The 27,953-nt window shown below is 38.7% G+C and overlaps 1 protein-coding gene across 5 annotated transcripts; it reads left to right on the top strand.

The window, feature by feature from the left end:
- The first annotated feature begins 54 nt into the window (after positions 1 to 54).
- On the top strand, positions 55 to 27,953 carry LOC121890983 (mucin-19-like). 5 transcript variants are annotated; one of them, XM_042403666.1, is made up of 45 exons: positions 55 to 248; positions 6,509 to 6,686; positions 7,268 to 7,312; positions 7,687 to 7,915; positions 8,544 to 8,673; positions 8,782 to 8,845; positions 9,075 to 9,157; positions 9,420 to 9,615; positions 9,810 to 9,935; positions 10,049 to 10,169; positions 10,302 to 10,437; positions 10,529 to 10,606; positions 10,714 to 10,783; positions 10,881 to 11,018; positions 11,183 to 11,332; positions 12,208 to 12,302; positions 12,420 to 12,552; positions 13,416 to 13,659; positions 13,905 to 13,945; positions 14,304 to 14,392; positions 14,654 to 14,808; positions 14,937 to 15,075; positions 15,225 to 15,329; positions 15,524 to 15,715; positions 16,834 to 16,906; positions 16,990 to 17,159; positions 17,455 to 17,611; positions 18,103 to 18,213; positions 18,626 to 18,767; positions 18,894 to 18,922; positions 19,118 to 20,701; positions 20,815 to 21,015; positions 21,274 to 21,509; positions 21,712 to 21,898; positions 23,556 to 23,769; positions 24,295 to 24,467; positions 24,642 to 24,711; positions 24,832 to 24,941; positions 25,140 to 25,171; positions 25,268 to 25,412; positions 25,897 to 25,934; positions 26,073 to 26,147; positions 26,572 to 26,611; positions 26,784 to 26,892; positions 27,116 to 27,953. In XM_042403666.1, the coding sequence occupies exons 2-45, from the start codon at positions 6,638 to 6,640 to the stop codon at positions 27,282 to 27,284; spliced, it is 6,873 nt and encodes a 2,290-aa protein (XP_042259600.1). In that variant the 5' UTR covers positions 55 to 248; positions 6,509 to 6,637; the 3' UTR covers positions 27,285 to 27,953. The 5 variants fall into 5 exon arrangements, with proteins under 5 accessions (XP_042259600.1, XP_042259599.1, XP_042259598.1 ...); XM_042403665.1 differs by lacking the exon at positions 55 to 248 and adding an exon at positions 4,160 to 5,038; XM_042403664.1 differs by lacking the exon at positions 55 to 248 and adding an exon at positions 4,160 to 5,426.

Raw genomic sequence — 27,953 nt, 5'->3', positions numbered from 1 at the left:
TTCACAAAACACAATGACACTGCAAATAACGGAAAGGGTTGGACAACACTTGTTGTTTGTGATGGGCTGGATGTGGCTGGCTAGCTATGCACTTCAGCTAACTGAGCAATGAATCAGAGCTCTAACTGCAGCTGTCGTTCCTGCTGCTTTTGGTAACTTTTATTGCCAGCATCGGACTGTAAACAATACTACTTCCTGTTTGTTAGACTGTGGACTACCTGAGAGGTTCTTTGTGTCATTGTCTTTCGGTAAGTGGAGTTTTAGTAACATTTCATTTAGCTTGCTAGTACAAACAGGTGTGCACCTTGCTGTTAGCATAGCTCATTAGCTAGCATTATAGCCTGCTAACCATTAAAATCAATGCTTCAGTTCTTCGGACGCACGCTACTGTTGAGTTTGCAGATACAGTTTTGATGTTGCAGGATGTCATAGGATCATAGCGTTGTTATTTCCACTTGTTTCCAGAATATTGGAAACATGAAAACCAAAGCATATTACTCTACTCAGCTTTTCATAAAAGCAAAAAGTATACAGTATTAGGCAGCTTTATGACACCTACCACATAATTACTGTGCTGGTTTATTAGGCCTATGATATACTCAAGGCCATAATTTCTAGTTCATTCTGAGTTGATAGAGAGAGAGCAAACCCCAGCAACATGCAGGACAATTTCACAATATCTGCTAGTTTCGATCCATTAAAAATCTAATTTATTTGACACGAAAGCATGAACAAAGCATGAAAGCAAAGCATGAGCCGTATACACAAACATAGACATAAAAATATGTGATTTGTTTGTGCTCCTAAATATTTGACAGTGCTCCTAAAGAATTTAACTCAGAGGCACATGTGTTCCTAAATAAAAGTCAGCGTGGAGCCCTGCACAGCATCACACGTTTACACAAATACAATTTAGCTCATTAAATTCAGATAACCGCGTGCTTGTGATCGTTTAACGTTATGGGATAAAGCTCAGACAGATTAAATTTAATGTGCTAACTGGCCCACTGCCACAGGCTGTACCTGTATAGTTTCATTATAAGGTACTGACAACACAACAATTCTTATTTTCAGGTGATTACACACTAATGACAACATAATTCTGAATATTATAATCAATTTCTGCCATATTCTGCCAATAGATCCCCCTAAATCCCGGATCCCGGAGGAAAGGATGTTTAGATACAAGAGTAGCTCAAACATCATGGTACTGCCTACTGTACCTTTGAAAAGAAACACAGAGTTCGTTATCGTTTTAACGACTGATTAACATCACAGTGTTTGTTAATGTTTTGTAAAACTGTTCTTATTTGGATACTTGTTCATGATTAAAGCACTATCTATAAGCACCGTGGGTCCAGGCTTGGATTTGCTTCTGATAGACATTGACTTAATTATGCAGTTTTGTTTAGTTCTCCATTTTCCATTGCCTCAGGCTAAACTTACCATGTGTACATACAAATTGTGTTAAACAGGACAATGTATGATCTGGGACCTCCACTTTGATCTGTAGGCAGGGGTATGAAAGTCTAGACTCTCCTCCATAAATTTGCCCTTCAGAACAGATGGAAACTCTGGTAATTGAAAAAAAATGAGCTTTTTCCTGAGGAGAGCTTAAACATTATGTATGATTAATCTTAGTTATCAAAATCTGACTTCACAACTAGATGCATTATATCTGATGGAAACAAATAAACAATGGGAGAGGGCACAAACTTCAATTTTGAGAAGCAGCATGCATTCCATTCTGGCAGTGCACTGTTTAAAGAGCCAATTAATCACCTGTTTTGTGGTTATGTTGTTAAGGAGATAGTTGTGTTAAGTTAGTCCCTCATTGCCTGTTTTGTTATTTGGTGCTTACTTATGCTAATATCAGCTATATAGTTAGAGAGCCTTGTTAAGTTTAAGAATTAAGCTATGTGGAAATTGCTAGCCTTCATGTTGTACACCTATTATTTTGATTGAGAGATTTATTCAGTTTGTGTTGACTTTCCCTTTCTGTTAACTTCTAGAGAGTCTAGTCTTTCATGCTTTTTACCTTATTACTATCTGTTTCAGACAACACACAAACACATACACACCAACCAACCACCACATCCCTGCATGGTGGCAGACAGATAAGATTACACTGTAAAGAAAAGAGTGCACACAACAGGTTTATTTAGGTGATTAATTGGCTCTTTAAACGGTGCACTGCCAGAGCCTTTTCAATCCAAAATCAAAAATCACACAAAATCTGACTAAAACATCACTGAGTAACACCTCATGTTAATGTTCTCTAACACAAGAAAACATAACAATAACATATTTTTTGTTGTCATGTAGAATTTGGTTTAGTCTATATTGTTTCATAACTTAAGATTGGAAGTGAGCAAACTAGGATGAATTTAGAAGTAAACAGGCCCTGCCCTGAGCAAAGAGAGTTCAAATGTGTTCCCTCATCCATCTGTCGCAAGACAAGAGCAAAGAGAGTTCAAATGTGTTCCCTCATCCATCTGTAGCAAGACAAGAGCAAAGAGAGTTCAAATGTGTTACCTCATCCACCTGTAGCAAGACAAAAACTTCCATTGTGTTCCTGATTGATCCAGCCAGTGTAAACTGGATATATAAGGGAAGGCACACCTAGAAAAATCCCCAGGTGGCAGCAGTTAGTGGAATCATGAGCGTAAATTTACAGTTTTTTATCAGTGTGTTTCTTGCAGTAAAATGGAGCAGTTTCCTATGTTGACCAAGTTTCTATAATCAAGCTTAATCTGTGAAATCAAACTGTGAACACTCACACTTTTACAATATGAGTCTGTGAGGCTAGCTGAAGTACAGCAATACAGGAAGAAAGCAGAGACTTAAGGGAACCCTATTCTCTGTCTTTGTGTAAACCATCCTCAAATCAAAAGCCAATAGTATGCTTGTTCTTCATTATATCTATATGTAAAGATATTTATATCGAAAGTCAATACTGCCACTTCATCCTCACAATAATCAACATTAGATTAAACATCCATTGAATCAATCTTGTCTATCTGTCCATTAATATCTGCTATCATTTCAGATCCTGCTATTCCTCTCCTGCCCACCAGGCTTCCTTATTGTGTTCCTACCTTTGCCAGTTACCTGAGCTCCCACCTGCATGCTGATATCCCTCTCATTACCTCGTTATCCCCACAGTTTATACTTTATACCTGCCCAGTAACCTAGTCATGTCACAGTCTTTTTGTGTCTTGAGTCATAGCATTACAGCCCTTCGTTGACTGTATTTTCTTGCCTGTCTGCTATTGAGATTTTGACCGATGATGAGATTTTGAGTTCTTGCATGCCTGCCACCCTGCAATGGAGCCCTGTATTCTGCCAGCTGAAAAAAGTAGAAAGTTTTTACTTAACTGCGCCTACTTCTTTTAATACACACACACACACACACACACACACACACACACACACACACACATACACTCTTTATTTCTTCTTGCCTCCTTACTACTTTATTACCCCTCCTGCTGTTCCACTGTCATTTGTGCTTCATTCTTTTGTCTCAATTTCCTTATGTCTTACTATCTGGCCTTTCTTACTTGGTTTCCTATCCTTACTCCATTCTGTTTCTCACCATCCTTCACTTTCTGTCTTTCATTCCTGCCTACCATGTCTTCTGTGTTACTCCATCCTTCATTCACTTCCCTCTCACGCTCTATACATTTTCTAACTATATGACTTTCCCCACTCCTTTCCCACCCTTCTTGGTGTTTCCTTCCTTATCTCTAGCTCCTCTTTTTTATCTCTTCTCTCTCTACTCCTTTTATCCTGCCTTTGGTTAAAAGCCCAATATGTAACTTTTCTGCATTAAAATATCTAAAAACAACTAGACCTATGTTATATATTTTGTTGAGTTGTGTACTTATCCCAAATGTTTCCAACAATTTTCAAACCTAGAGAAATCCATAATTTTAATCAAGGTAATCGTTTGTTTAATTTGTCAGCGGCATCATATCAATGATGATGTTCATCTTGTGCACATGTGTTGGCGTTGTGGTTGTCTGCCAGAAGCTCTGTCATAAATTGACTTTTTATCCAGTTTTAAGCCACATTTTTACGATACACTTTTTGGATCTTGGTCATTTTTAACGGTATCTTTTACCTGGATGAAGGATTTTAGTCGCCGGACGTCTGGATCTTAAGTTACCAGAGTAACAAGCCGAACAAACATTAGCAGCAGTTCGGCTCACAGCCCCTCTGGACGTACACTGTCTGCCGAACAGCGTCAGAGAAACACTGATTTTTAAAACTGCTTTACTCAATGTTTTTACCAGTTTTCTAAAGTCATCCAATCTGAAATATTTGAAGGGGCTCATGCCCCCAGTTGAATGGGAATTATGACTCTGGTGACAACAGTCTACTAAAGATGTAATTAGTAACTTTTACAATGACATCACTACATTAAGATGAACCAGTTCCATGCTCTTGTATTGTGCGTGCTGGCATGGCTTACTGGAGCACTTAATGGAGCGCTAATTTATTAGTTACACCTGTGCTTTTTCTCAAAGTACAAGTTAAAATGTGTGCAAAAATTGATACTGTACTACTGACTGTGGTTTGATATAACTGTTAAAGCTCTACTATTCAATTTAATTACCAAAGAATCAAAATACTATGTATGATGAAAAGGTTTGTTATCACCCAATCTGCATTTCTACACAACTTTTAGCCTCTTTTAGCTTATTGTTTTGGTGTTGTGGCACGTTTAAGGTTCAGTCTCACTGCTCTGATCAACCTTGTTTCCAGCATCAACAGGTAAAGCTCTGTTTTTTAGCCAAGAAAGCTCCAATAAGTCCACTGTATACTATGTGCCCAGCACCAGATAGCAGACAGACAAAGTTAGCAACTCGCTTAGCTGAGCAGGTAGCAGCTAACAAACACAGAGATTTTTTGTCAGGAGTTAATGGAGACCAAACCAGAGTGAAAAGGAGAGTATATATTGGGCTTAAATTTGCCGGTGGCTAGAAATATAACTTCAAAGGAATGATAATGTTGCTCTATGTGTGCTGAATGGGTAAGTAGGCAGTTTTTTGCTAATACGTTAGCCATAGCCTTTTAAGGCGCCAATATATCAAAAGTGTGTGTCTGTTACCTTGTTTTTTAGTTCTGCCTAACAGTGGCAAAACTATGAAAAAACAATTCATGTAGCTTTAGCAAAATTTAAAATGTTTTGCTATGTTCAAAATTTAAGTTTCTCTCTACCTTAAAAGCAAAGTATGGTGAAATAAACCCAGTAATGAGGAAGCGAAATGTGTTTGTTCTGAGGGTACGAAGCAGGTGTGGTTGCTTTGCAGAAGGTGGTTTCTGTGAAGAAAGATTAACAGGCTTCCCGGAGGAACACAATCGGTTAAAGAATTTTGTCAAGAATGGTCCACGCTTGGATACACAAATCTTAATGGCAGGTAGAGAGAGTTATTGCATGTAGAAAGACATTTCGCTATATACATCCGTTACAAAAGAAAAAAAAAAAGTAACACCATGAAGCTTAAAAAAATCTGCATCATTGAAATCAGCAAAGAACATCTGAATCTTAATTTCATAACTAAAACCGTTTAGCATTTGCACAGGTTATTGCAACACCAATCCTACTTATATGCAGTGAAACTCCTCAGTACTAAACTGACTGAGGGCTTGAATCAGAACATGTGACATCTCAATTGACAGGTGGGGTGCGGTGGGTTAGGGGGAAAGATCTCACCTGTAATGTACACGCTGAAGTGTCGATAAGCCACTTAATCCTTTCACCACCTCACTGATTTAAGATAAAAAAAGAAAAGAAATCTGAATAGCTACAGAATACATCTTTAAATGCCATGTGGTACTTTCCCTCAGTTCTCAAATTAAAAAATAGCTAACTACATCCTGGTTCATGCACCCTGTCCATTTACCTAGCCTAATTTTTCACTTTCACAGTGTTCCGTTTGTCCTCTGTTAACTTGAAAGGTATTGTCTGACTAACCAATGTTTGTCAAGATGTCAGCATCCCCTCTTGTTCATAATGCAGGACTTAATATTTTATCCATTAGGGGTGAGGTTGGTGACACTCTCATTGTCTTACTCTAGTTGTTTACGTTACTCTATTTGATGGAAGAAATGAAATAAGATGAAAACAGTTCCGAATTGAAACTTTGAAAACCTGAGAACATAGATTATATTCAGCTATCATTTTTAGAACTGTTCTACCAGGAAATATTAAGTTTAAAGAGACTAAGAGAACATGTTCAAGTTTCAAACTCTCCTTTATGATTTGCTTTGTGTGTCCATCCATCCATGGGTGATTCTTTGCTGAGGTTCTGAACCACTTCCTCATCAAGATCTCTTTCACACACATGATTTCTCACAGGGATTACTGTTAAACCATGAAAGAGATTTATTAAACTGTTTTAGTTTCCTGGTTTTTCCTAGTAGTCAAAGTGTGTGTGTGTTTGTGTGTGTGTGTGTGTGTGTGTGTGCTTGTGTGTGTGTGCATATCACACACACACAGTGTACCTGCGTGTGTGTATGCATGTGCATGTGTGCATGGACACTGCATATATAGGCGTGTGTGGTGGGCAGTGTCTGTACTTTCTCCTGGACTCACCTGCTCCTCTGCAGCGAGGGAGCATCAGGAAGCATGACCTCACAGCGATGGATGCTGGCTGTCTGCTCTTCACTGACCTTAGGTACCATGCAATCTTTTACTTACTCATCTGAATTTTCTTTTCTTTTAACATTTTTTTGCCTGTATTTGACAGTTGAAAGTGCAGAGAGACAAAAAACAGGGTTAGAGAGCCGTGTATGACATGCAATAAATGTCCGAAGAATGTTTTTATCAGTTGACTACTGCAGTACCCCAAAATATTTCTTTATTTTTTTATGCAGAAAAGGTGACAAAGGACAAGGATATTAAAAATAAAGATAGAAGGATATGACCTAAACACTCAAATGTGGCCAAAAACCCCCAACTATCAAATTATAGTAGCATAAACAACAATTTTCATTATAAATAAGTTATGAATTAGTTATAAATTAGTTTTTACTTTATTGATCAATTTATTTAATCTTTATTTAATTACAAGAACTGAAGTAGAGAAAAAGCCCTTTATTTTTAATCACATTTGACAGGATGTAATGTACTGGAATAACAGTGATGATGTGCATTATATCAATATATTTATCAATTAGCATTCTGATAACATCCTGCTATATCCAAGGTATTTGTGTTATTTTTATCTCCACATTGACACTGTTTTTTCCCTTCTAGTTTTAGGGATAAGTGAATCCATCACAACAACAGAAACTCAGAAATGTGAGTACAAGTTGGTCAATGTTGGATATTTGATCAGTTTAATTTTACATTACCAAACAGTTACTTTTTCAGATAATTAATCATGTGGTTTAATGATTTTGAAAGACTGCCTGATCTTAAAAAGCCAATAAATTATTCTATAAAATATTCTTAATTAATGCTGTTTTGCAACTTTGTAATGAAAAGTTATTAGATTTCATTATCCAAATTAAGTTGTGTATCGTAATGCTGATTACATCATTACAACATTTACATCATTACAACTTTTCGAATCCAAATGGCAAAATAATTAAACTCATACATGAATTCAGTCATGTCTTCTGTCATTGTCTACTCCCAGCGAGAGTCAGTAAATTGTTTTTTGTTGTCATCAGACACTTGCAGGACATTCGGCAGCGGGGTCGTCCAGCCTTTCAACGGCTCTATTTTCTACATGCGATCCACGTGCCCTTTCACCCTCACCCGCTTCACCCACAACCGAGTGGAATGTGACATCATGATACGACGCGGGGACAGCGGGCTGATAGTGCAAGTTGAGATCATCGTCAACAAAGTCAGAACCGAACTTTTGCAGAATGGAAGCATCCTGGTGGAGAAGAGAAGGTTTGTTCCCAAGCCAAACCCACCCTGACACTGAGTCTGTATTTGTGCTGGATTTTAAATTATAATCTTAGAAACTCACATTATTTAGTTGCGTAGGAGTGTGAGGATGTGAGTAACAGAGCATTCACTCAAACAGCATTCAAACACAGTCACACAGCCAGGAGTTTTATCACATGAATGACATCAATGTCAAAGTTAGTTGATTATTATCTTTGACATTGTGCATTATTAATGGTTTTTCTCCGGTTGAGTTCAATGAAAACATACCTGGAAGTTATTAAATTCTTCAAGGTGACTTTCAGGCTGTTTTGGGGAGGGTAGGCAGTGTAATATTTTACCAGTGTTGTCATTTATTTATTTTATTATATCAAAGCTGCAGAAGTGAGGAGACTTCTGATCAGTCGGATGTAGAGAGAACTGTCTTTACAGTTTAGCTGGTGCTTTTATGTTAGAAATAGATTTTCTGACTGCAATCTGCATTGTTTTGTCAAGCGGGGACCTAAATATCTTTCTAGTTTATAAAGGGATGTAGTTGTTAACTATCTGAGATCGATCTCTAAACATCACTGTGATAAACCCATGTTCTCTGTATTTGTACCAGTACCTCTGTGTGTTCATTTGTCAACAGCGTTTCCCTTCCATACGACCACACTTATCAGCATATTTTTCACTACGGCATCTACACCAGACTGAGGAGCTCGCTGCTTCCTCTGTCTGTTACCTGGCACAGTGTACCTGGAGGAATAGACACTCTGTGGGTGAGAGGACACTAATGCTACACAGATCATGCATCATTATTCACAGCTGGTTTGGTACCATGGAGGACCAACTACACCCTCTGACATTTTTTTTTTCTTTGTTGTAAGGTGGAGCTGAAGCAGGAGCTGAGCACAGACATGACTGGACTGTGTGGAAAACACAGTGTTGCAGGTGTGATGGCTAAATTACAGGAATTAATAGTAGCAGTTGCTGTATTATAGCAGTAGTAACAATAGCAGCAATACTACCAATAGTAGTAGTTGTTGCAGTATAATTAGTGGTTATACACCATACATCTTTATTGTATTGGAATGGTAAGCTTTTGTTGAGTGTAAAATGGCCTACTGTAAAAAGTTCTTATAGATATATTATTTTTACATACTTTTCCTTATTTGATTAGGAACCAAGCAGCAGTTGATTACAGACAGTGTGCTGACTGAGGACACATGTCAAACACAAGATCCTGTCTCAACTGTGAATTCAGTAAGTGGACAACTGCCATCACTGACATATAATTTAAATCACAATCTAGTTATGATAACATTGTGCTTTGTTTTTTTTTAATGTTTTAATATATTGATCATTTATAAAATAATTTAAATTGTTGGGAGTCAATCCATTTAACTGTATTTACATTTTAAACATAAAATGAAGGTAGACACCTCAACTTTGAACTTGTACAAACATATAAAACAATCCATCCGAGTTTCAAACATTCAGATGGTTTCACTGATGATATTTGCAGGTATGCAATGAGTTCTTTTCCCAGGCCATGGATTGCCTGAAAGCTATGACGCCTCACTATATCCAACTCTGTGAAGAGAACATTTACGGCTATGAACAAAGCAAATACATTGGCTGTGCTTTCTTCAAACAAGTTGTACAGCAGTGTGGAAGTAACAGCTATGTCCGGTACACATGGAGAGTTATAACCAAATGTGGTAGGTACTCTTTCATTAATAGACTCTCATCATTAATAGACTCTCATATTGTTGAAGTTTAAAGGATATCAAATTGTCTTAAATTTGTTTATCATCTATTGATTTATATTTCTAACCAAAAATGTTGATTTAAGGGACATTTCCTTTAGTTACATTCATTTGATATGGTTGTCTGTTTCTGTGGTTGAATGTAGATCAACCGAGTTGTCCAGGAGACCTGATGTATAAAGACGAGGGTCCTGCCTTTATTCCCAGCTGCTCCAACCCAAACCCTAGATCCTCCAATCAGGATCTTACCAGCACTTGCGTGTGCCCAGAGGGTGAGATCTAAGTGACTGTATAATTAAGCTTGTCACTTAAGTGACTCTGTTGTTTGCTTTTTTAAGACTGTACAGGAGCATAACCATAAAGGATTTATTGATTTGTGTCATAGGTAAGATGCTTAATGATCGTGCAGATGGTTTCCGCTGCATTCATGTGGCCAACTGCCCCTGTGCGTTGGCTGGCAGGAGCTACTCAGCTGGAGATACACGTAGCACCAAGTGTCAGTCATGGTATGTAGGCAGAAGAAAGATTTTTATATTTATGGAATATAAAAATATATAACTGTGAATTTCCATTTGGGATCAGTAGAATTAATCTTTCTGAGGTTTCTGTTAAACTTTCATCCTCATTTTTTTCTACAGTCTGTGTGATAGTGGGAAGTGGCATTGCTTTGAAAAAGCATGCCCTGTCAAATGTCTCATTGAAGGGCAGTTTGTGACAACATTTGATGGCAAACAATATACTCTCCCTGGTAAATGTGCATATGTGGCCTCACAGGTAAATTTCCCTCCTTCACCATCCATCATGTAATATAAACCCATGTTATCTCTTGTGTTTATTTATTTATTTTGTTTATGTCCATCTGCAGGGTCTCAATTGGTTAATAACAATTAAGTTTTCTGAAAAGGCGGCCTCTCTGAAAGCAGTTATTCTCCAGCTTTTCCAGGTACAGGCAGTCTTTGAATATGGCTTCAAAACTAAATAAACCATTAAACAGATGTCAAGTAAGAGTTGCATAACTGAATATAACTGTCCTCATTTTGGGATTTGCAGGAAACTTACACATTCACAGCAAATATGGTTAAATTCGGAGAGGAGGCGATTACTGAACTTCATCAGTCTGGTAAATAGAAGAAATTGATTTGGTAGCCTTGTAAAATATCCATAATAGTTGGGTTACTCATCCACTGAGTCACCTTTTGATCCCTGTCACCTGTCAGATCATGCCCTTGTGTACTGGCAGTCCTCCATGTATGTCCAGGTGCACACATCCTTTGGTATGACAATCCAAGTTCAGATGTCTCCTGAAATACAGCTCGACATCACCCCACCTAGAAACCACACTGGCATGATCTCAGGTAACAATCACAGTCTGCAAAAACACAAGTCAAAATCTATTTGCATCGGAACTTGACTTGAGATTTAATCTTGGACATAGCATTTGATTATTACATTATGACAACTATAACCCTTGATACATGCTCCAGTTTGACTTGAAATTATAGTCAGTTTGTTTTTGAAGGTCTCTGTGGAAACAGCAACAATGACACCACAGACGACTTAACCACCAGCAGTGGGATCATTGAGAACTCAGCTCAACCTTTTGCTCAGTCCTGGAGTGTGGGTGTTTGTGCAGTGAATATACCCCACACCTGCATCAACACAGACAATGGTACCAAAGAATGATATAAATGCACCTGTAAAATGTTGAAAATATGTGTAGAAATTCATACGTGACACTGTAAAGCAGGGTTTATAGATAATTTAAAGAATAAGGCTGGCGATTTTCCATATTTTTCTTATTGTCCACAAAACTCATGTGCAGAGCCAAACCAACAATGAATTGATCGTATCGTATTCCTCTGTGCCGTAGACCTCTATTGTTGTCCAAAAACTATTAAAAACACATCAATTAGCCACACTGTTGCACTGGGTGACATGTGGCCACGTCAGTTAGTTTAAGTGTAAGGCAGACGCCACTAAGCATGTGCATACGTGGTTCTGTTTACAGAGCTTTAATAGCTTGTTGTGCTACATATCACAACCTCTTGACTTTTGAAGTTCTTTGAGAAATGAAAAATTTAGTACAAAGTGAAGAGGTTGTGATATGTAGCACAACAAGCTAACGTAGCTATGTAAATGGAACCACATTCCCACACATGCTCAGTTGCGTCTGCCTTACACTGCACTATTCTCCGGAGACTGAAAATGTTTATTAGTCTTTGGAGCCATTTCTAAACAAACTAACTAACATGACTGTAATCTTCGGGCAAAGTAACGTCTCAGCGCAGTGATGTGACTCATTGATGTGTTTTTAATAGCTTTGGACAACAATGGAGGTCTACAGCACAGAGGAATACAATATATCAGACTTTGGATAAACACACAGCACTTGTAAGTAGGATCAGTTCATTGTTGGTTTGGCTCTGCACATGAGATTTGTGGACAATAAGAAAAATATAGAAATTGCCAGCCTTATCCTTTACTTTACTTCCAATGATTTTTGAAAAATATGTAACCACCCTAACATTTGATCGTTTTTTCTAGAAATATTTGCTGAAGAAAAGTGTTATGTGTTGAATGACCCAAGTGGGATATTTGCTAATTGCCATGGTCACATCCCAACTGATCAATACCACACGGTAGGAAGACTTTTACACAACATATCCTCAATAAGTTACTGGAGTTTTCACCAACTAACTGATATTGGCATATAAATTATGGACTCATGATTACATGAAATTGATTTTTGTTCCTAGACTTGCATCCAAAGAACCTGCAACTGCGACGACAACCTGCAGCAGTGTTTGTGTGTTTCTTTGGCCAGCTACGCTAAAGCCTGTGCCCGTCTGGGTGTAGAAGTTGGTGACTGGAGGAAAGCTACCGACTGCAGTGAGTTTAGCTTTTAAGGGGACATATTATGCACATTCCCAGAGCAACATTTTTAATCTTGGGCTCTAATGGAATATCTTTTCATGATTTACAGTTGAAAAACCTCCTTATTTATCGTATACTGACCATTTCCACAGCCCCTCAGTTCAGCCTGTGTCTGAAACAGGCTGTTTTAGCTCCCGTCTCTGTGTTTTGATTGGCCAGCTCTGGGAAGCTGCCACTCCGCAGACATCCACCAGCCCCAGAGGCTACATCAGCAAACCATGCAACAAACTATAGTAGTGGGATTTCACTACCTTTTCTCATTCTTTACTCGAAATGTCAGCTTTTCAAATACATCCATACATGTTCAAGCTGAAATCCGATCCGAAATATGAGAGTGGACAACACAAACAACACATGGAAAAACCTTAGCAACATCCTTAGCAACCAAGGCTATGGAATGTTTGGCCATTTATGTGCATGTGCAACAAGCTGACATCAGTTTGTCAGCAAGGTAGAAAAAAACATTGCAAACAAAGCGTTCAGAGCAGGCTGAAGCCCTGGCTCCTGGGAGCATTTCTATATTAACCTCAAGTTTTGGAACTTTGACCATGTTTAACATGGATATCCGACATCATAACAGTATATAAATAACAGAAAATATGTTCCCTTCAATAAATGTACAGCAAGCTCAAGAAGTGTTCCTCTTCTTTGACTCTTACTTTTTCCCTTATTCTATCTACATACCGCCACTGGAATAATGATCACACTGGTGATCCAAAAACATAGATGGTGCAAAAAAATGAAAATGTCACAAATTACGACTTTAAGAAGTAAGAAAGCAGTGCTATGCTTAATGTTATCACAATGTTGTCTTGCAGCTCCTGTGTGTCCAAAGAACCAAAAGTTCTACTACGACATGCAGGCCTGCAACCGTACATGCCTTTATCTGTCTGATCCTGACCCTCGATGTGGGCTGAATGATACCTCTGTGGAGGGCTGTGGCTGTCCGAAAGGCACTTATCTGAACAAAGGAAACATCTGCACCCCAAAGGCAGAGTGTCCATGTCACTACAAGGGTGGAACAGCACCACCTGGGGCTGTTGTTATCGATGGACAACAGTGGTGAGCTGATAATTTAAGTATTTCTAGTTATTTCAATGCTCAAAAACCTTTCGTATTCAGATCTTGCTTTTGCAGTTTATTTCCACAGACTAAGATTATTACCCAGTAGGGCAGCTAACATACCAAATCTTCCTAATGGTTTTATATTGTGCTGAATTATGTTGTCTGACTACACCTATAAAGGAGATGTACTTCAGCAAAAGTTATTATGCTACACCTAAAACCAAATATTGTGTCTTCTGAAGCATCTGTGAGAATGGAAAACTGAGTTGCTCCAAAGACTGTGGTAAATAAGTTTTCATTTATTATATATTCTACTATATAGTATTAATTATTATTATCATACTCATGTTTTGATATCTTCACACTTGAGAATAAACAAAAGTTCCACCATTGTTTCAACTACATTCATTTGGTAATAGTGATAAATCACATGTAGGAAACGTTTCTGCTAAACTCAGCTTTCATTGCTATCTGTCCTTCAACCACTTGGAGTCATTAATTGTTACAGCACTGTACATGTTAAGTTATGTTAAGATGAATATACATCACATTAATATCACAGCATTGTGCCATTTTTTAACAATATGACACATAAGTTACACATTAATATGTTTATGGCTGTAATAATTTGTTTGTGTCAGGTTGCAGCAATGGGATGGTTTGTGTTCACTGCTCACAGCACTTGGTTAATACGGCTCAGAAAACTTGTGACAGTCTCAGTAAACCACGGGTAGGTCAACATATATTATTTGTTCATGCTTAGACACATGACTTACCATTGTTCATGTTTTTCATTCTTTAGTCATGTCTTTTGAAAGCATTGACTCAAAATAGTGGTCATTTTTGTCATTTTATCTTAACACAAACTCTCTGAAAGGAAATTGCAGCCCTAACACATTTCCTTTGTCCATAACATATTTCTATAATTTTATCACAGTTTTGCATGATATAGAAAGGTTTTCTTGGGGGGTTGTTTTTGTGTGATTTCCAGGATACCAGTTTGACCTGCGAGAGTGGCTGTTACTGCCCGCATAACCAGTATAAAGATCACAGCGGAAACTGTGTTTCTTCAGACAACTGCACCTGCGTGTACAGCGGCAAAGTATTCAGTGCAGGACAGACAGTCAAAACCAACTGTAAAACATGGTAACACCTGCATTAGTGCTGCTTTCCTCCTTATTTATTTGAAAAGTTGTATTCCTCCTAAAGCAAATATAGTGTCATCCGTGAGGCTAGATATTTGACTAAAACATTTATATCATTTTATCTCACAGTACCTGTAGTCAGGGTCAGTGGCACTGCACAAAGGAGCCATGTCCAGGGAAGTGTCAAGTATATGGAAATGGACACTACCAGACCTTTGACAACAAATGGTACCGCTTTGATGGACACTGTCAATACACACTTGTAGAGGTGAGACCAAACATGAAAACTTCCAATATATTATATTAAAGTGACACCACCCAAATGCCCTATCAAAACTGGTATTTTTAACATATAAGCTTAAGTTTGCTATATTTTGCATACCAGTATTTGTTTTAACTCTTCTCTTTTTACTTCAGGATGACTGTGGACATGGAAATGGTACCTTCTCTATCAGAGTGGAGAGTGTACCCTGCTGTGATGAAGCTCTTACCTGCTCTCGTGCCATCGTCATAGACCTGCAGGTGACTGTTTCTGTGATTTGTTTTCACCAAAATCCTCAGCTGCTCACCTTGTTATGTCATTCACTCAGTTATTCATAGATTAATTTGATCCCTTCATCCATTTCATCCATGTAACAACTTTAGTCAATTAATTGGTTTCTCACTCAGATCAGAATATGCCTTTCGTTGTAACTGGCCTGTCCTGTATCATCTAGGGTGAAGTCACCCTGACATTGAGCGACATGAGGGTGACCAGACTCCATAAAGGCTGGTCTCTGCAAGAGATTCCACTTTACACTACACACACTGTGGGGCTCTACATCATAATCTCAGTGCCAAGTAGAGGGATAACTCTCATTTGGGACAAACACACCCGGATCACCATAAAGCTGAGTGCAGGCTGGAGGGTGAGTGATTTTGCATTGTAGTCATTTCTATGTCACTTATGCCAACTTAACACATTTTTTACCTCAGTGTAAAAATTATTTTATCTGTGACTGCCAAAAGCAATGCAAAAATAATTAAAACCGTATTTTCTACAATTGCTTGATGACTTTCTTGCTTTTTAAAAATTTATTTTTAACCTTCAGCCTACCCATACTTCAGACTTCATGACAGAACCATTCCTCCTAATACATCATTAAAAAATCTGGGTGTCACTTTTGACTCATCATGTTCATTTGAAAAACACATAAATGATGTCACAAAATTAGCTTTCTTCCATGTCCACTACATTGCCCAAGTTCGTCCGTTTTTAACACAGTCAGATGCAGAAATTCTCATTCACTCATTTGTCTCCTTCAGGCTTGCTCACTGCAGCACAAGAAACTCCAGCTTGTTTAAAATGCAGTTGCCAGAACTCTTACGGGAATTTAAAATTCTGTCCTCACTCCACTGGCTCTCATTCAGGTTTTCAGTGCAGAACTCTTTATGGACTAGCACCATTCTAACTGGCCTGGAACTTCTCAGTCCCTACGTTCCCAAACGTATACCCAGTCTGACCATCCCAAAGATTAATAAGCAGTCCTTTGACGACAGAGCATTTTCATACCGACCTGCTGTTAAATAATTAACCACACTCAGTCAGAGAGGCAAATCAAGCTGAAAACCTTTTTTAGTCTTTTTTCACTTGCCTACAGTTGAATAACTTAACCTTGAACCAGTAGTTTCCTAAGCATTGGTTTCTGTTCTGTTCTGGATTTTTCTTATTTATTTATTTATTTTATTGTACTGTGTTTTCATGTGTTACAATATCCATCTGTTATGTGTACTACCACTCTTGTGATTTTACACTTTAAATAAACCTACTTGTTTTGTACTGATTTATTTAGTCAGTGCGATCAAGTCAGCTTTGGATAAAAGCCACGATGTGTTGGATTTGACTATGTCTGACTTTATTGATATCAGACAGTGTTATCACAAAAGACACTAATATTATATCAAAACACTGATGATCACTGATTGATTTATCTGCCCTAGGAGTCAATAGTTACTTTAATTTTAATTTCATGTCTCCATCCTCTAGAACCAAGTGTGTGGCCTCTGTGGGAATTTTGACTCCAGTGAGATGAATGACCTACAGATAAGTGGCTCAGCAGGTAAATTGGTTCTCCCTTTGTGTTATGATGTAGTAATCATTTTGTAATGGCTGTCAAAATCATAACAAAAATCTTGCTTCTAGTGGTGTCCAGTCCCTTGGCCTTTGGTAACAGCTGGAAGGCCACCTCGCCCCCTTGCTCTGATGTGACCACGGAGATATTTCCATGCGAACGCAACTCCTACTGCTTGGCCTGGGCCCAGCGGCGCTGTATGATCCTTACAGGAGACACCTTCAACGACTGTCATCTCAAAGTATGATATTTAGCATGGCACTGACACCAGGGTCAGGGGTAGGATTCCTATTCAAGCTTTTCATCGTTAAATATTGGCAGAGACCATCTTCAGGGACTCAGATCAGTAATGAGCCAACAGCCCATAAGAGCTAACAGTCAACATTATAAATGTATTTTATCTAAATCTGTTTCATTATAATACCATACAGCACATATTTACAGTAAACGAACTGTGCAGAGAAGGGGCTGTGACTGCCATTTCTGAGTCTTAAACCCAGTAAAATCCCTGTTGTGGATGTTCCACCAATCCCCAGGTGGACCCAGAGCCCTACTACCACGCCTGTGTGCAGGAGTCCTGCTCCTGCGAATTTGAGGGGAAGTTCTTGGGCTTCTGCACAGCTGTGGCAGCCTACGCAGAGGCCTGCAGTGAGCAGGATGTTTGTGTAAAATGGAGAACACCTGATTTGTGTCGTAAGTCAAGAAGCTGTTTTTTCAAGTCAGTTTCCCATCACAGTCAGATGGTTAGCATGGAGTAACAATGAATAATGTCTAACTTAAATCCAGAAAACATAGATCAGTACTACTCAGTTGATTATTGATTCTGTGCAACTATATAAAAACAAATTTAAAAAAATACAATCAGTTAAACAGTAAGCTGATTGAGAGGTTCAGTCCATAGCCAAACCAATTTCCGTCAAAGGGGATTATTATGTCAGGATACTTTTTTACAGTGGACCATTTTCAAGGTAAAAATCTGAAATCAAGCATGTTTAATTAACATTGAAGTGTTCTTTTTCGTTATGCACAAGATCAACATTATACGAGATATATAGTAATCACTAAAAAGTCTGTATAATGAAAAAATGTGTTAATTGTCCTTGGAAAATTACAAACCATACAAAGGAACTCAATTGCTATAATACAGTCTGTAATAATTTAACCTGTGATCATTTAAACCTTAGCTGTCTACTGTGACTACTACAACGAGCAGGGCCAGTGTAGCTGGCACTATGAAGCCTGCGGTGAGGTACAAACCTGTGGCAAAGGCCACCATTTCACTCACAAGTTGGAAGGTAAGTCAATTCAAGTCAATTTTATTTATTTTACTCAAAATCACAAGTTTGTCTCAGTACGTTCTGCAATCTGAATAACAAACTGCACTTTGGATCTTTTGGAAATCAAACTAAATAATTATTAATCATCAGTTGAGGATGAAAGGTGATGACTAAGGTATTACTGTATTTATATCTATGTATAATCAATGCTATTTTCCAGAAATTGTGTTCTGGAGTTTTAGGTGACTATTGTCTTTCTCTGGCTGTGTTGTAAGGGTATCAATGTGCATGGAAGAAACCTGGCATTAGATTAAAATTCTCTGAATTTAATTATCTTATGGGTTATTTCAAGTCTTGTAATTGTTCTATTTAATGACTACAAAAGCCACCTGAGACCATAACACAGACACTATGTTTGTCTGTGGAAAAGGCTGCTACCCCAGATGCCCAAAAGATGCGCCATACTATGATGAAAATACTGGTGAATGTACCAACTTAAGAAACTGCACCTGTTATTTTAATGACACTATCATTCAGCCTGGGACGGTGGTGATGATTCAGTCTAATAAGTGGTAAGTTATGCCATTCATAATATACATAGAATGTTTATGTTGTAACCATAAGATGAGAAACTGCACTCAACATAAGTCATTACATGTATAACTAGATATTTCTCACTCTTGTATTATCCTTGACAGTCCCTGTGAAAATGGAACAATTAATTGCCGTAAGTATTAATGACATTCAGTAACTACTAGATGTGTTTCATTGCAGTAGGACGAATAAAAGAAAAAATGGAAAAATAAAAGAAAATGAAGAAATGCACTTTGTGAAAAATGGTTTTTAAGTGTTTTAGATTATATGTCCTTTACAGAGCCTGTTTTCAAAACACCAGATCTCACTACCACCTCTACTCCAACAGCACTTCCACCAACTGTACCTTCCACCACTCTGACATCAAATACTCTCACCACAACTGCTTCAACTAACACCACAATAGTTAGTTCCACCACCTCTACACCAACAACTATAACTGTCTCAACTACAACTGAAACATGGTCAACGACGTCTTCCACCACCTCTACACCAATGCCAACCATTACCAATGTCTCACCTACCACTGAAAATTGGTCAACGACACCTTCCTCCACCTCTACACCGATGACAACCATTACCAATGTCTCAAGTACCACTGAAAATTGGTCGACGACACCTTCTCCCACCTCTACACCGATGACAACCATTACCAATGTCTCAACTACCACTGAAAACTGGTCAACGACATCCTCCCCCACCTCTACACCGACGACAACCATTACCAATGTCTCAAGTACCACTGAAAATTGGTCAACGACACCTTCTCCCACCTCTACACCGATGGCAACCATTACCAATGTCTCAACTACCACTGAAAATTGGTCAACGACACCTTCCTCCACCTCTACACCGATGACAACCATTACCAATGTCTCAACTACCACTGAAAATTGGTCAACGACACCTTCCTCCACCTCTACACCGACAACAACCATTACCAATGTCTCAAGTACCACTGAAAATTGGTCAACGACACCTTCTCCCACCTCTACACCAATGACAACCATTACCAATGTCTCAAGTACCACTGAAAATTGGTCAACGACACCTTCCTCCACCTCTACACCGATGACAACCATTACCAATGTCTCAACTACCACTGAAAATTGGTCAACGACACCTTCTCCCACCTCTACACCAATGCCTACCATTACCAATGTCTCAACTACCACTGAAAACTGGTCAACGACATCTTCCCCCACCTCTACACCGACGACAACCATTACCAATGTCTCAACTACAACTGAAACATGGTCAACGATGTCTTCCACCACCTCTACACCAATGCCAACCATTACCAATGTCTCAACTACCACTGAAAATTGGTCAACGACACCTTCCTCCACCTTTACACCAATGACAACCATTACCAATGTCTCAAGTACCACTGAAAATTGGTCAACGACACCTTCTCCCACCTCTACACCGATGACAACCATTACCAATGTCTCAAGTACCACTGAAAACTGGTCAACGACATCTTCCCCCACCTCTATACCGACGACAACCATTACCAATGTCTCAAGTACTACTGAAACATGGTCAACGACACCTTCCACCACCTTTACACCAATGACAACCATTACCAATGTCTCAAGTACCACTGAAAATTGGTCAACAACACCTTCTCCCACCTCTACACTGATGACAACCATTACCAATGTCTCAAGTACCACTGAAAACTGGTCAACGACATCTTCCCGCACCTCTACACCGACGACAATCATTACCAATGCCTCAAGTACTACTGAAACATGGTCCACCACCACCACTGAACTAACAACCCATAAAGAGCCAGCCACAACTGCCACAGATATGACCCCCCAAACAAAGACTACATTCACAACTTTCAGTACAGCATTAACAACTCCTGACGTCAAGACAGGACCATCACCCACCTTTACCCAGGGTACGTGTATTTGTCCCACATATTACTTTGGTTTTGTAAGCATCCTAGCAGTCAGTTCCTTAATGTTTTTGTCTTTTCTATTTTTCCTGTCTTCTCTGTGGTGATTACCACAGCGCCATTGTGTAGAGACCTGAAGAGAAATCAAACATGGATTAATAGTGAGAATTGGACAGAGGACTGCTTCCATAAGATCTGTAAAAATGGGGGCATAGAGTTGACTCCAGTGGTTTGTCAAGAGCCTACAATTCCCAACTGTCCCAGAGGAGAGGTCTCAAAGGTCTCGGATGGATGCTGTGAAACTTGGAAGTGTAACTGTAAGTGTATATTTGTCTGTCGCTGCCACTGCTCTTGTTAGCCTTCTGTCCCATATATTTAATGTTTAATATTTGCCTCTGCATGTCTGATGTTTTCTGCACTGTAGTTTGGTTATGCAAGGTATTTTATTTTTATTCATTGTAGCAAGTGCTGTTCAAAGGCGAGCAGTTCATATAATAAAAAATATATAATCTTGCTTTCTGTCCCTAGCTCTGTCTGCTAAATTCACCTCTCATCATTTCCTGGAACTTCCCCAGGTCGCTGTGAGCTATATGGAGACCCCCACTACATATCTTTTCAAGGTGTACCATTTACTTTCCTGGATTACTGCACCTACATCCTAATGGAGGAGCGGTCACCACGTCATCATCTGACTATTGCTGTGGACAACTTCAATTGTGACATGCCTGGCTCCTGTACTAAAGGCATCATCATGCAATATCAGAACAATACGGCAACACTCAGTATCATCCCACATTTGTCTGCAGTAGAGGTAGGATACAAAAGACCCCTATTTATTTACAGTATGTCATGTCACCATGCCTTTTTAATAGACTATTTGCTATTTGGCAACATCTACTGTAAGCAGAGATATAGGATATTTTTACTTTACAGCTATTTTAGGCTACTATACTGTGTTGAAAGAACAAGACAGTTAAGTACTCTTATACTGATACTGATACATTGTGTCCTAGGCCACTCTGAACAATGTGACCATACAGCCACCATATGAGGCACATGGGTTGAGATTTGAGAGCACAGGCTACATAGTGTCAGTCTACCTCCCAGAGTTGCGCTCTTACATCTCCCTCAGTCCATATAACGTCTTGGTGGTCAGTCTGGCTATGGAGCATTTCCTTAACAACACCCAGGGACAATGTGGTGAGTAATGGATTGGGGGGATGGTCCACAGGTATGGTTGAGTGCATAGTGCATACATTTAAGCCTCTGTATTGTATTGTATTTATTTATCGGGACAGTGTACAGTTTTTACCATAAATGATGCACTGTACCAGATTTAGCTTCAAGCTAATTTTCATTTGCAGTCTCTTAAAATTAAAACATATAACAGCACAATAACAAACAATACAAAGCAAAAAACACACAGGACACACTACACAAAATACAAAGCCACACACAACAGCACATCACATACACCAACAATGTCAACCAGAAATCAACAATGCAAGTAAACCAAAAGCAAGATTATTTGAGAAGACCATGAGATCAAATCCAGACTCAGTGGCCACAGAGCTGAGCAGCCTTCCACAGATTCTTCAACCTAGTTCTGAATGCACTGATTGAACTGCAGCTCTTCATCAGATCAGATATCATCAGATAGGATATTCCACTGAGTTGTGGCTTTTACAGAGAAAGCTGACTGTCCAAATGCAGTGCAATGAAATGGTATGGTACAATCTTGTATGTATGTGTAATCTGGAGGATCTAATAGAGCTTACTGAGTGAGTGAACACAAAGTCACATAGTGGAGGAGAGGCCAAACCATTTAAAATTTCATAAACTAGGCACAAATTTGAGAATAATCAAAAATTCTCAAAGCTCAGTAAATTGTATTTCTCCAGTACACTACAGTGATGGAAATGCATTGGCTTTTTGTCCAGAGTTTGTTTGTATAAGGACTCAAGAGGTTTTATGGCTGTTTCTCTAGCCTGCCCCCACTATGTGATGCAGTAAGACATATGGGAAAGAATCATAGCATGCATAAATATCTTGGCTGCTACCAAACCAAAGAGAGACATTTTCTAATAAGTCTAAAGTTTGCTAAGTTGTACTTTATGGTTTTAACCGTTTTTTAAACATGTTTCTTAAAGTTCAAATTTGGATCCAGTGTGTGTGTGTGTGTGTGTGTGTGTGTGTGTGTGTTTCACATATTAGCCATAATAGAAGTGACAACACTGTTCAAGCGCCACCAAATCGTACTGATTCTTGTGAACTTGTTGGCTAATATTTATGTCTGTCAACCTCCAGTGTCATGGGTAAACACATACAGCATGACTTGCACAGTTGCCATAGTTCTATGTTGGCTACTTGGCTAAAGTACCTTACAGGCTAGTTATCTAGCAAATAAAGTCAAACCATATGTTTAGGTCAAAGCTGCATTAAATGATTGTTGACCACTAGTGGGCAGAAATTACAAAAACATCAGACACACAGCAACACAAGCATCTAACTGCTTGCTACAAGCTCTTGTTTCTCTACCATCTCTATTTGTCAGATAGCATACACACAGCGTGTCTCAGGTTGTTTACTGGAAAAAGCTGCATAACAGTTTATAGAAGTAGGGTGGGGATGTATGGATGCCAGAATGCACTAAAAGTATCTAACAGTGTCCAAAAGCTGTGTATGTAGGAGAAATTTGCTTTCACAGTGTTCATTGTGCATGCCTCCAGAACATAGATACATTTGTGCAGTACATACTTTCACATAAAAGCCAAGCTTCTATTCTTTTTGCTTGTTTGAAGTGCAGTATGTATATGTGTGTAAAATCTGAATGTATATATCACATATCTCCTTCCAGGTGTATGTGGCGGTGAATCATGTATCCGTAGAGGAGGGCATATTGAGGACGACAGCTGCTGTGATAAGACGGCCTATGACTGGGTGTACGCTGACCCAGCGAAGCCATCTTGTGCTTCTGCACCAAGGGACATACCCTGCCACCAAGGGACCACTCCACAACCCACTTCCACCCCCTGCCCTGGGAACACACTATGTGAGCTGCTATTGCACTCGTAAGGCCCACACATTAACACACACATACACATACACACCTAATCCCAATTGGTGGTGGAATTAGAGATGATTGTGCTTGCTGTTAAAAGATAAAGCTGGCGATTTTCTATATTTTTCTTATTGTCTATAAATCTCATGTACAGAGTCAAATCAACAATAAACTGATCTATTGTTGTCCAAAAATGATTAAAAACATATCACTGAGTCACACTGCTGCACTGGGTGACATGTTCCTTCACCACAAAGATTACAGTCACGGCAGTATTTTTAGAAATTGTTCCAAAGACTAATAGCAGTGATCACATTTTTAGTTTCAGGGGAGAAGTTCCTTGTAAGGCAAACACCTTGACCACCTTAGCAGCCTACAAGCAATGACCTAGTATCACCCACGCAACCACATGCATCCTAATTAGTTTTAATGATAAGTTCATCTTTTTTTGTAACCTTGACTGAAAATGTGTGTGTTTTAAATTGCTGTTTAATGATTTACTAAAAGTCTGTCATAATCCATTCTGTTTCCTCAGAGTTTTTGCAAACTGCAGCCAGAATGTGGATCTGTACATTATTAAGAAGAACTGTGAGTTTGATTCATGCAGTAATAGAACCACTACTTGCTCTTCTCTGGAGCAAGCTGCTAAAATATGCAAGATTGCTGGCATCTGTATCGACTGGAGAGGACTAACTAATGGAACCTGCGGTATGACCCTTTTACAGTTTTTTCATGCTCTCTAACACAATGCCAGCCCGACCTCGGACGAATCATTATTTTGATGTATTGTATTGTTGAGATGTCTGAGTTAATTTCAGTGGTAACTTCCCTTTTAAACAGATACTTAAAGTAATAACTGTAGTGTCTTTGTTCATGTTTTAGGTGTGCAGTGTCCAGAAGGACTGGTTTACAGGGAATGTCGCAACAAGCTGGATGACTTCTGCTATGGAGGGTTTGTAGACCTTTATCAAATATTGTCTTCACACATTCATATCATACCCTATTAAATCCAAAATGCTTCCCTTGTCAAGATTTTCACCATATCTATTTCTCTTCTGATTTGGCCTTGCAGGGCTCGTCATCCCGGAACCTCCCTCGAGTACAACAGTGCAGGGTGCTTCTGTCCCAGTGGCCAGTTCAGGGCAGGAAATCACTCAGACACCTGTGTGGATGACTGTCGGTGTACGTTAAATTGCCTATCAGGGTGACAATGGCTCTTAGAAGATTGTTCATTGAATTCTCATGCGGTGCAATGGCTTTTAATGTTCTGTCAAAGCATCACATTAGTTTAAATGTGCATTCTGGAGACATTTCAACACGTTTTAGATGTCATAAATAGTGTTGATTTATTTTCCCCTTCTTTTATTTTCTTCCCCTCAGATTGTAAAGGACCACTTGGTGAGCCCAGACTGGTAAGAAGCTCTGTCTCCATCAATGTGAAAATAATAATATATCTGACTCCAGATTGGATTCTAGATTTGAAAAGTATCTCTATACCTGTTTTCCAGCCGGGTGAGGTGTGGCAATCCAACTGTCACCTGTGTACATGCAACAACCAGACTCGGACAGAAAAGTGTTCTCCAAAACCACCTCCTTCTTGTGGCCCCAACGCTGTATTGGTGAACACCTCTTGTTGTGGTAATCAGACTTGTGGTAAGCACTGACACTTCATAGTATTTTAGAATATTTTCATATTTTCTACAGTTTAATATAGTTTTTGATGATTTTGTTTTGCATGTGTAGTATAAGGTTAGAACAATACTAATACTGTATATCAGTTTGCAATTATGTTATATGTTATGTATGTTATTGGTACAAAGCTGCAACCTCTGTGTCTTTAGTGTCCTGTGATTGTTTTAATAATAGAATTTTCCATTCCTGACACCGTGAATACAATTTTATATTTTACATGAAAAAGAATAATAACTTCAGGTAAGTAAGAGAGTGTACAGGCACAAAATATTATTATTTTCTGGCCTCAAAATCGGAGTTTTGAAATTGTATTAGGATTAAAATCACACTTTGTTCAAACCTTTTTTCACAGTATAATGTGCATCACATTCAAAGTTTCTGTAAAGTTATCACATCTTTAATGTAACCTGACATGTAGGCTTAATATTGTAATATTATTTTTCAGTTGAGAAGACATGCAGTTATAATGGGAAGACATACAAGGTATGTTGTGTCTAATCTCACAACAACAATCTCTGTTCATGTCAAAGAAAAAACTTTCTTTCCCTTAGAGGACAGTTGCATTTTGGATTGAAATTATTCAGTATACAGTGTATTGTCATGATATCTATATGTGTGCAGGTGGGAGACAGATGGAAAGATGCCACTCATCCATGCATATTGCTCACCTGTGGAAGAGAGGGTATTCAGACTGAGGTCTGTCCCACTGAAAACTGAGTAACTGTGCACCCAACGCTCTGTTTCTTACTCATTACTGCTCATTCTACAAGTCTCATTTTACAATAATAAACACATGTTTTACTTTGTTTACTCCAACTTAAGAGTTTTCCTATAGTAGAAATGTATTGTAAATATTGTGTAGCTGCACTTGGAACTGGGAAAAGTTTCCCATCCATATTTACTGATGGTGGAAAGATGCCAGTTTCACCAAAGGAGTCATTATGAAAGGAAAAAATAACTTAACAAGCGAAAAATGCATTCTTCATTTTATTGTAACTTTAAGAATTCAGACAGTATGCTTACAAAGATGATGCAGTGGAACCTAGCCATAACTAGATCTTTAAGCAATAAGTAGAACGACAAATAATTGACCATGAGCTCTTATGGATTTGCTCTCCAGGAGAACAGGATGAGGGAGGACCAAAACTGCAACTTTACATGTAAGTTCAGAATCAATAAAACACTGAAGTCAGTTACAGCAGGTCAACAGATCTTTGCTAGATTGACTTTTGAGTGATTTCAACAATTTAATATGTTTCTGAGACTATTTTTAAAGGTGTTGTTTTCACACTAATTACATTACCTCACATACTGCATCTCCTCCAACTCCAGGTAACCAAAGCTGTGTTCCCAAGATGTCCAGTATCAACATCACCACAGACAACTGTACCACCATCATGCAGATGCCTGTGTGTCAGGGCCAGTGTGTGTCTCCATCAGGGTGAGAAGAAATATACCTGTCACTGGTCAATAGTAATATGACACAGACAATTAACACATCCTGAGCTTTGTTATTAGTGTTATTTGTTCCTTCAGATCAGGTGACATACAGTATCTCTCTCCCTGTCTGTCCCCTTTTCCTTCCCTCCCCTGCCTCTTCCTTTCCTCCTCCACCCATTTCTTCTCTCCCCTCCTCCTCTCTGTGCCCTGGTCCACGGCAACAGGGTGGTATTAAATGGTGTCCTGCAGGTGGAGCCAAAGTGCAGGAGTTGCCAGGAGCTGAGCTCAGAGAGGAGATCAGTGACCCTGCAGTGTTCTGACCTCACTACTAGACAGCACGCCTACAAGCATATCACCAGTTGTGAGTGCAAAGCTTGTACCGTACAGCGCTGAAAAGTCCTGACACCACAGACCAAAGAACACATTTTCATCATCAACAATTTTGTATTGTATGCATTTAAAAGATGAACAAATCAAGAACTATTGTATTCAAATTGAAATGATTATGAGATTAAAAACTTTATTCTTGATTGGGTGCAGTAAGCACTGAATATAATCCATTTTCACATAGTGGACTTACTGGCAGTCTCTCTGCCCTAGCTTTGACCATTTCCATAGCCTATCTTCTAGAAGTTAAATTACCTAATCACCTAAATTACAAAAAACATTCTTCTCACTTATCTCTAGTAGTATCTAGCCATGCAGATAGTTTGGGTTTTATTTACCCAGATTTTGAGATATCTGTCTATGAGATTTCTGTCACCACCCCAATACCAAGGAGGTATTTTCATTTTGAAAAATCACATAAAAAATGTAACAGCAGCATTTTTTGCAGAATGAGTGGACCCAAAATAATCCACAAACATCACTGTAATTTCACTGAAACTACTTTCTGCTGAGGAAATAGTCCCTATGAAAACTGTTGACAGTTGTTCTGCTGGTCTGCTGCTCTTGATCTTTTAAAAAATTCTAACTATCTGTGTGGCTAGATACTGACAGAAGCAAGAAATGTAATGTAAATGCAATTGTCAATGCTGCAATAAAATGACCAAAAATATGAAA

This window comes from Thunnus maccoyii, chromosome 23 (assembly GCF_910596095.1).
Source record: "Thunnus maccoyii chromosome 23, fThuMac1.1, whole genome shotgun sequence".
In the NCBI taxonomy this organism is placed as follows: Eukaryota; Metazoa; Chordata; class Actinopteri; order Scombriformes; family Scombridae; genus Thunnus; species Thunnus maccoyii.
The sequence above is the reverse complement of the archived record's forward strand: the minus strand, read 5'-3'. Positions and strand labels throughout refer to the sequence as shown.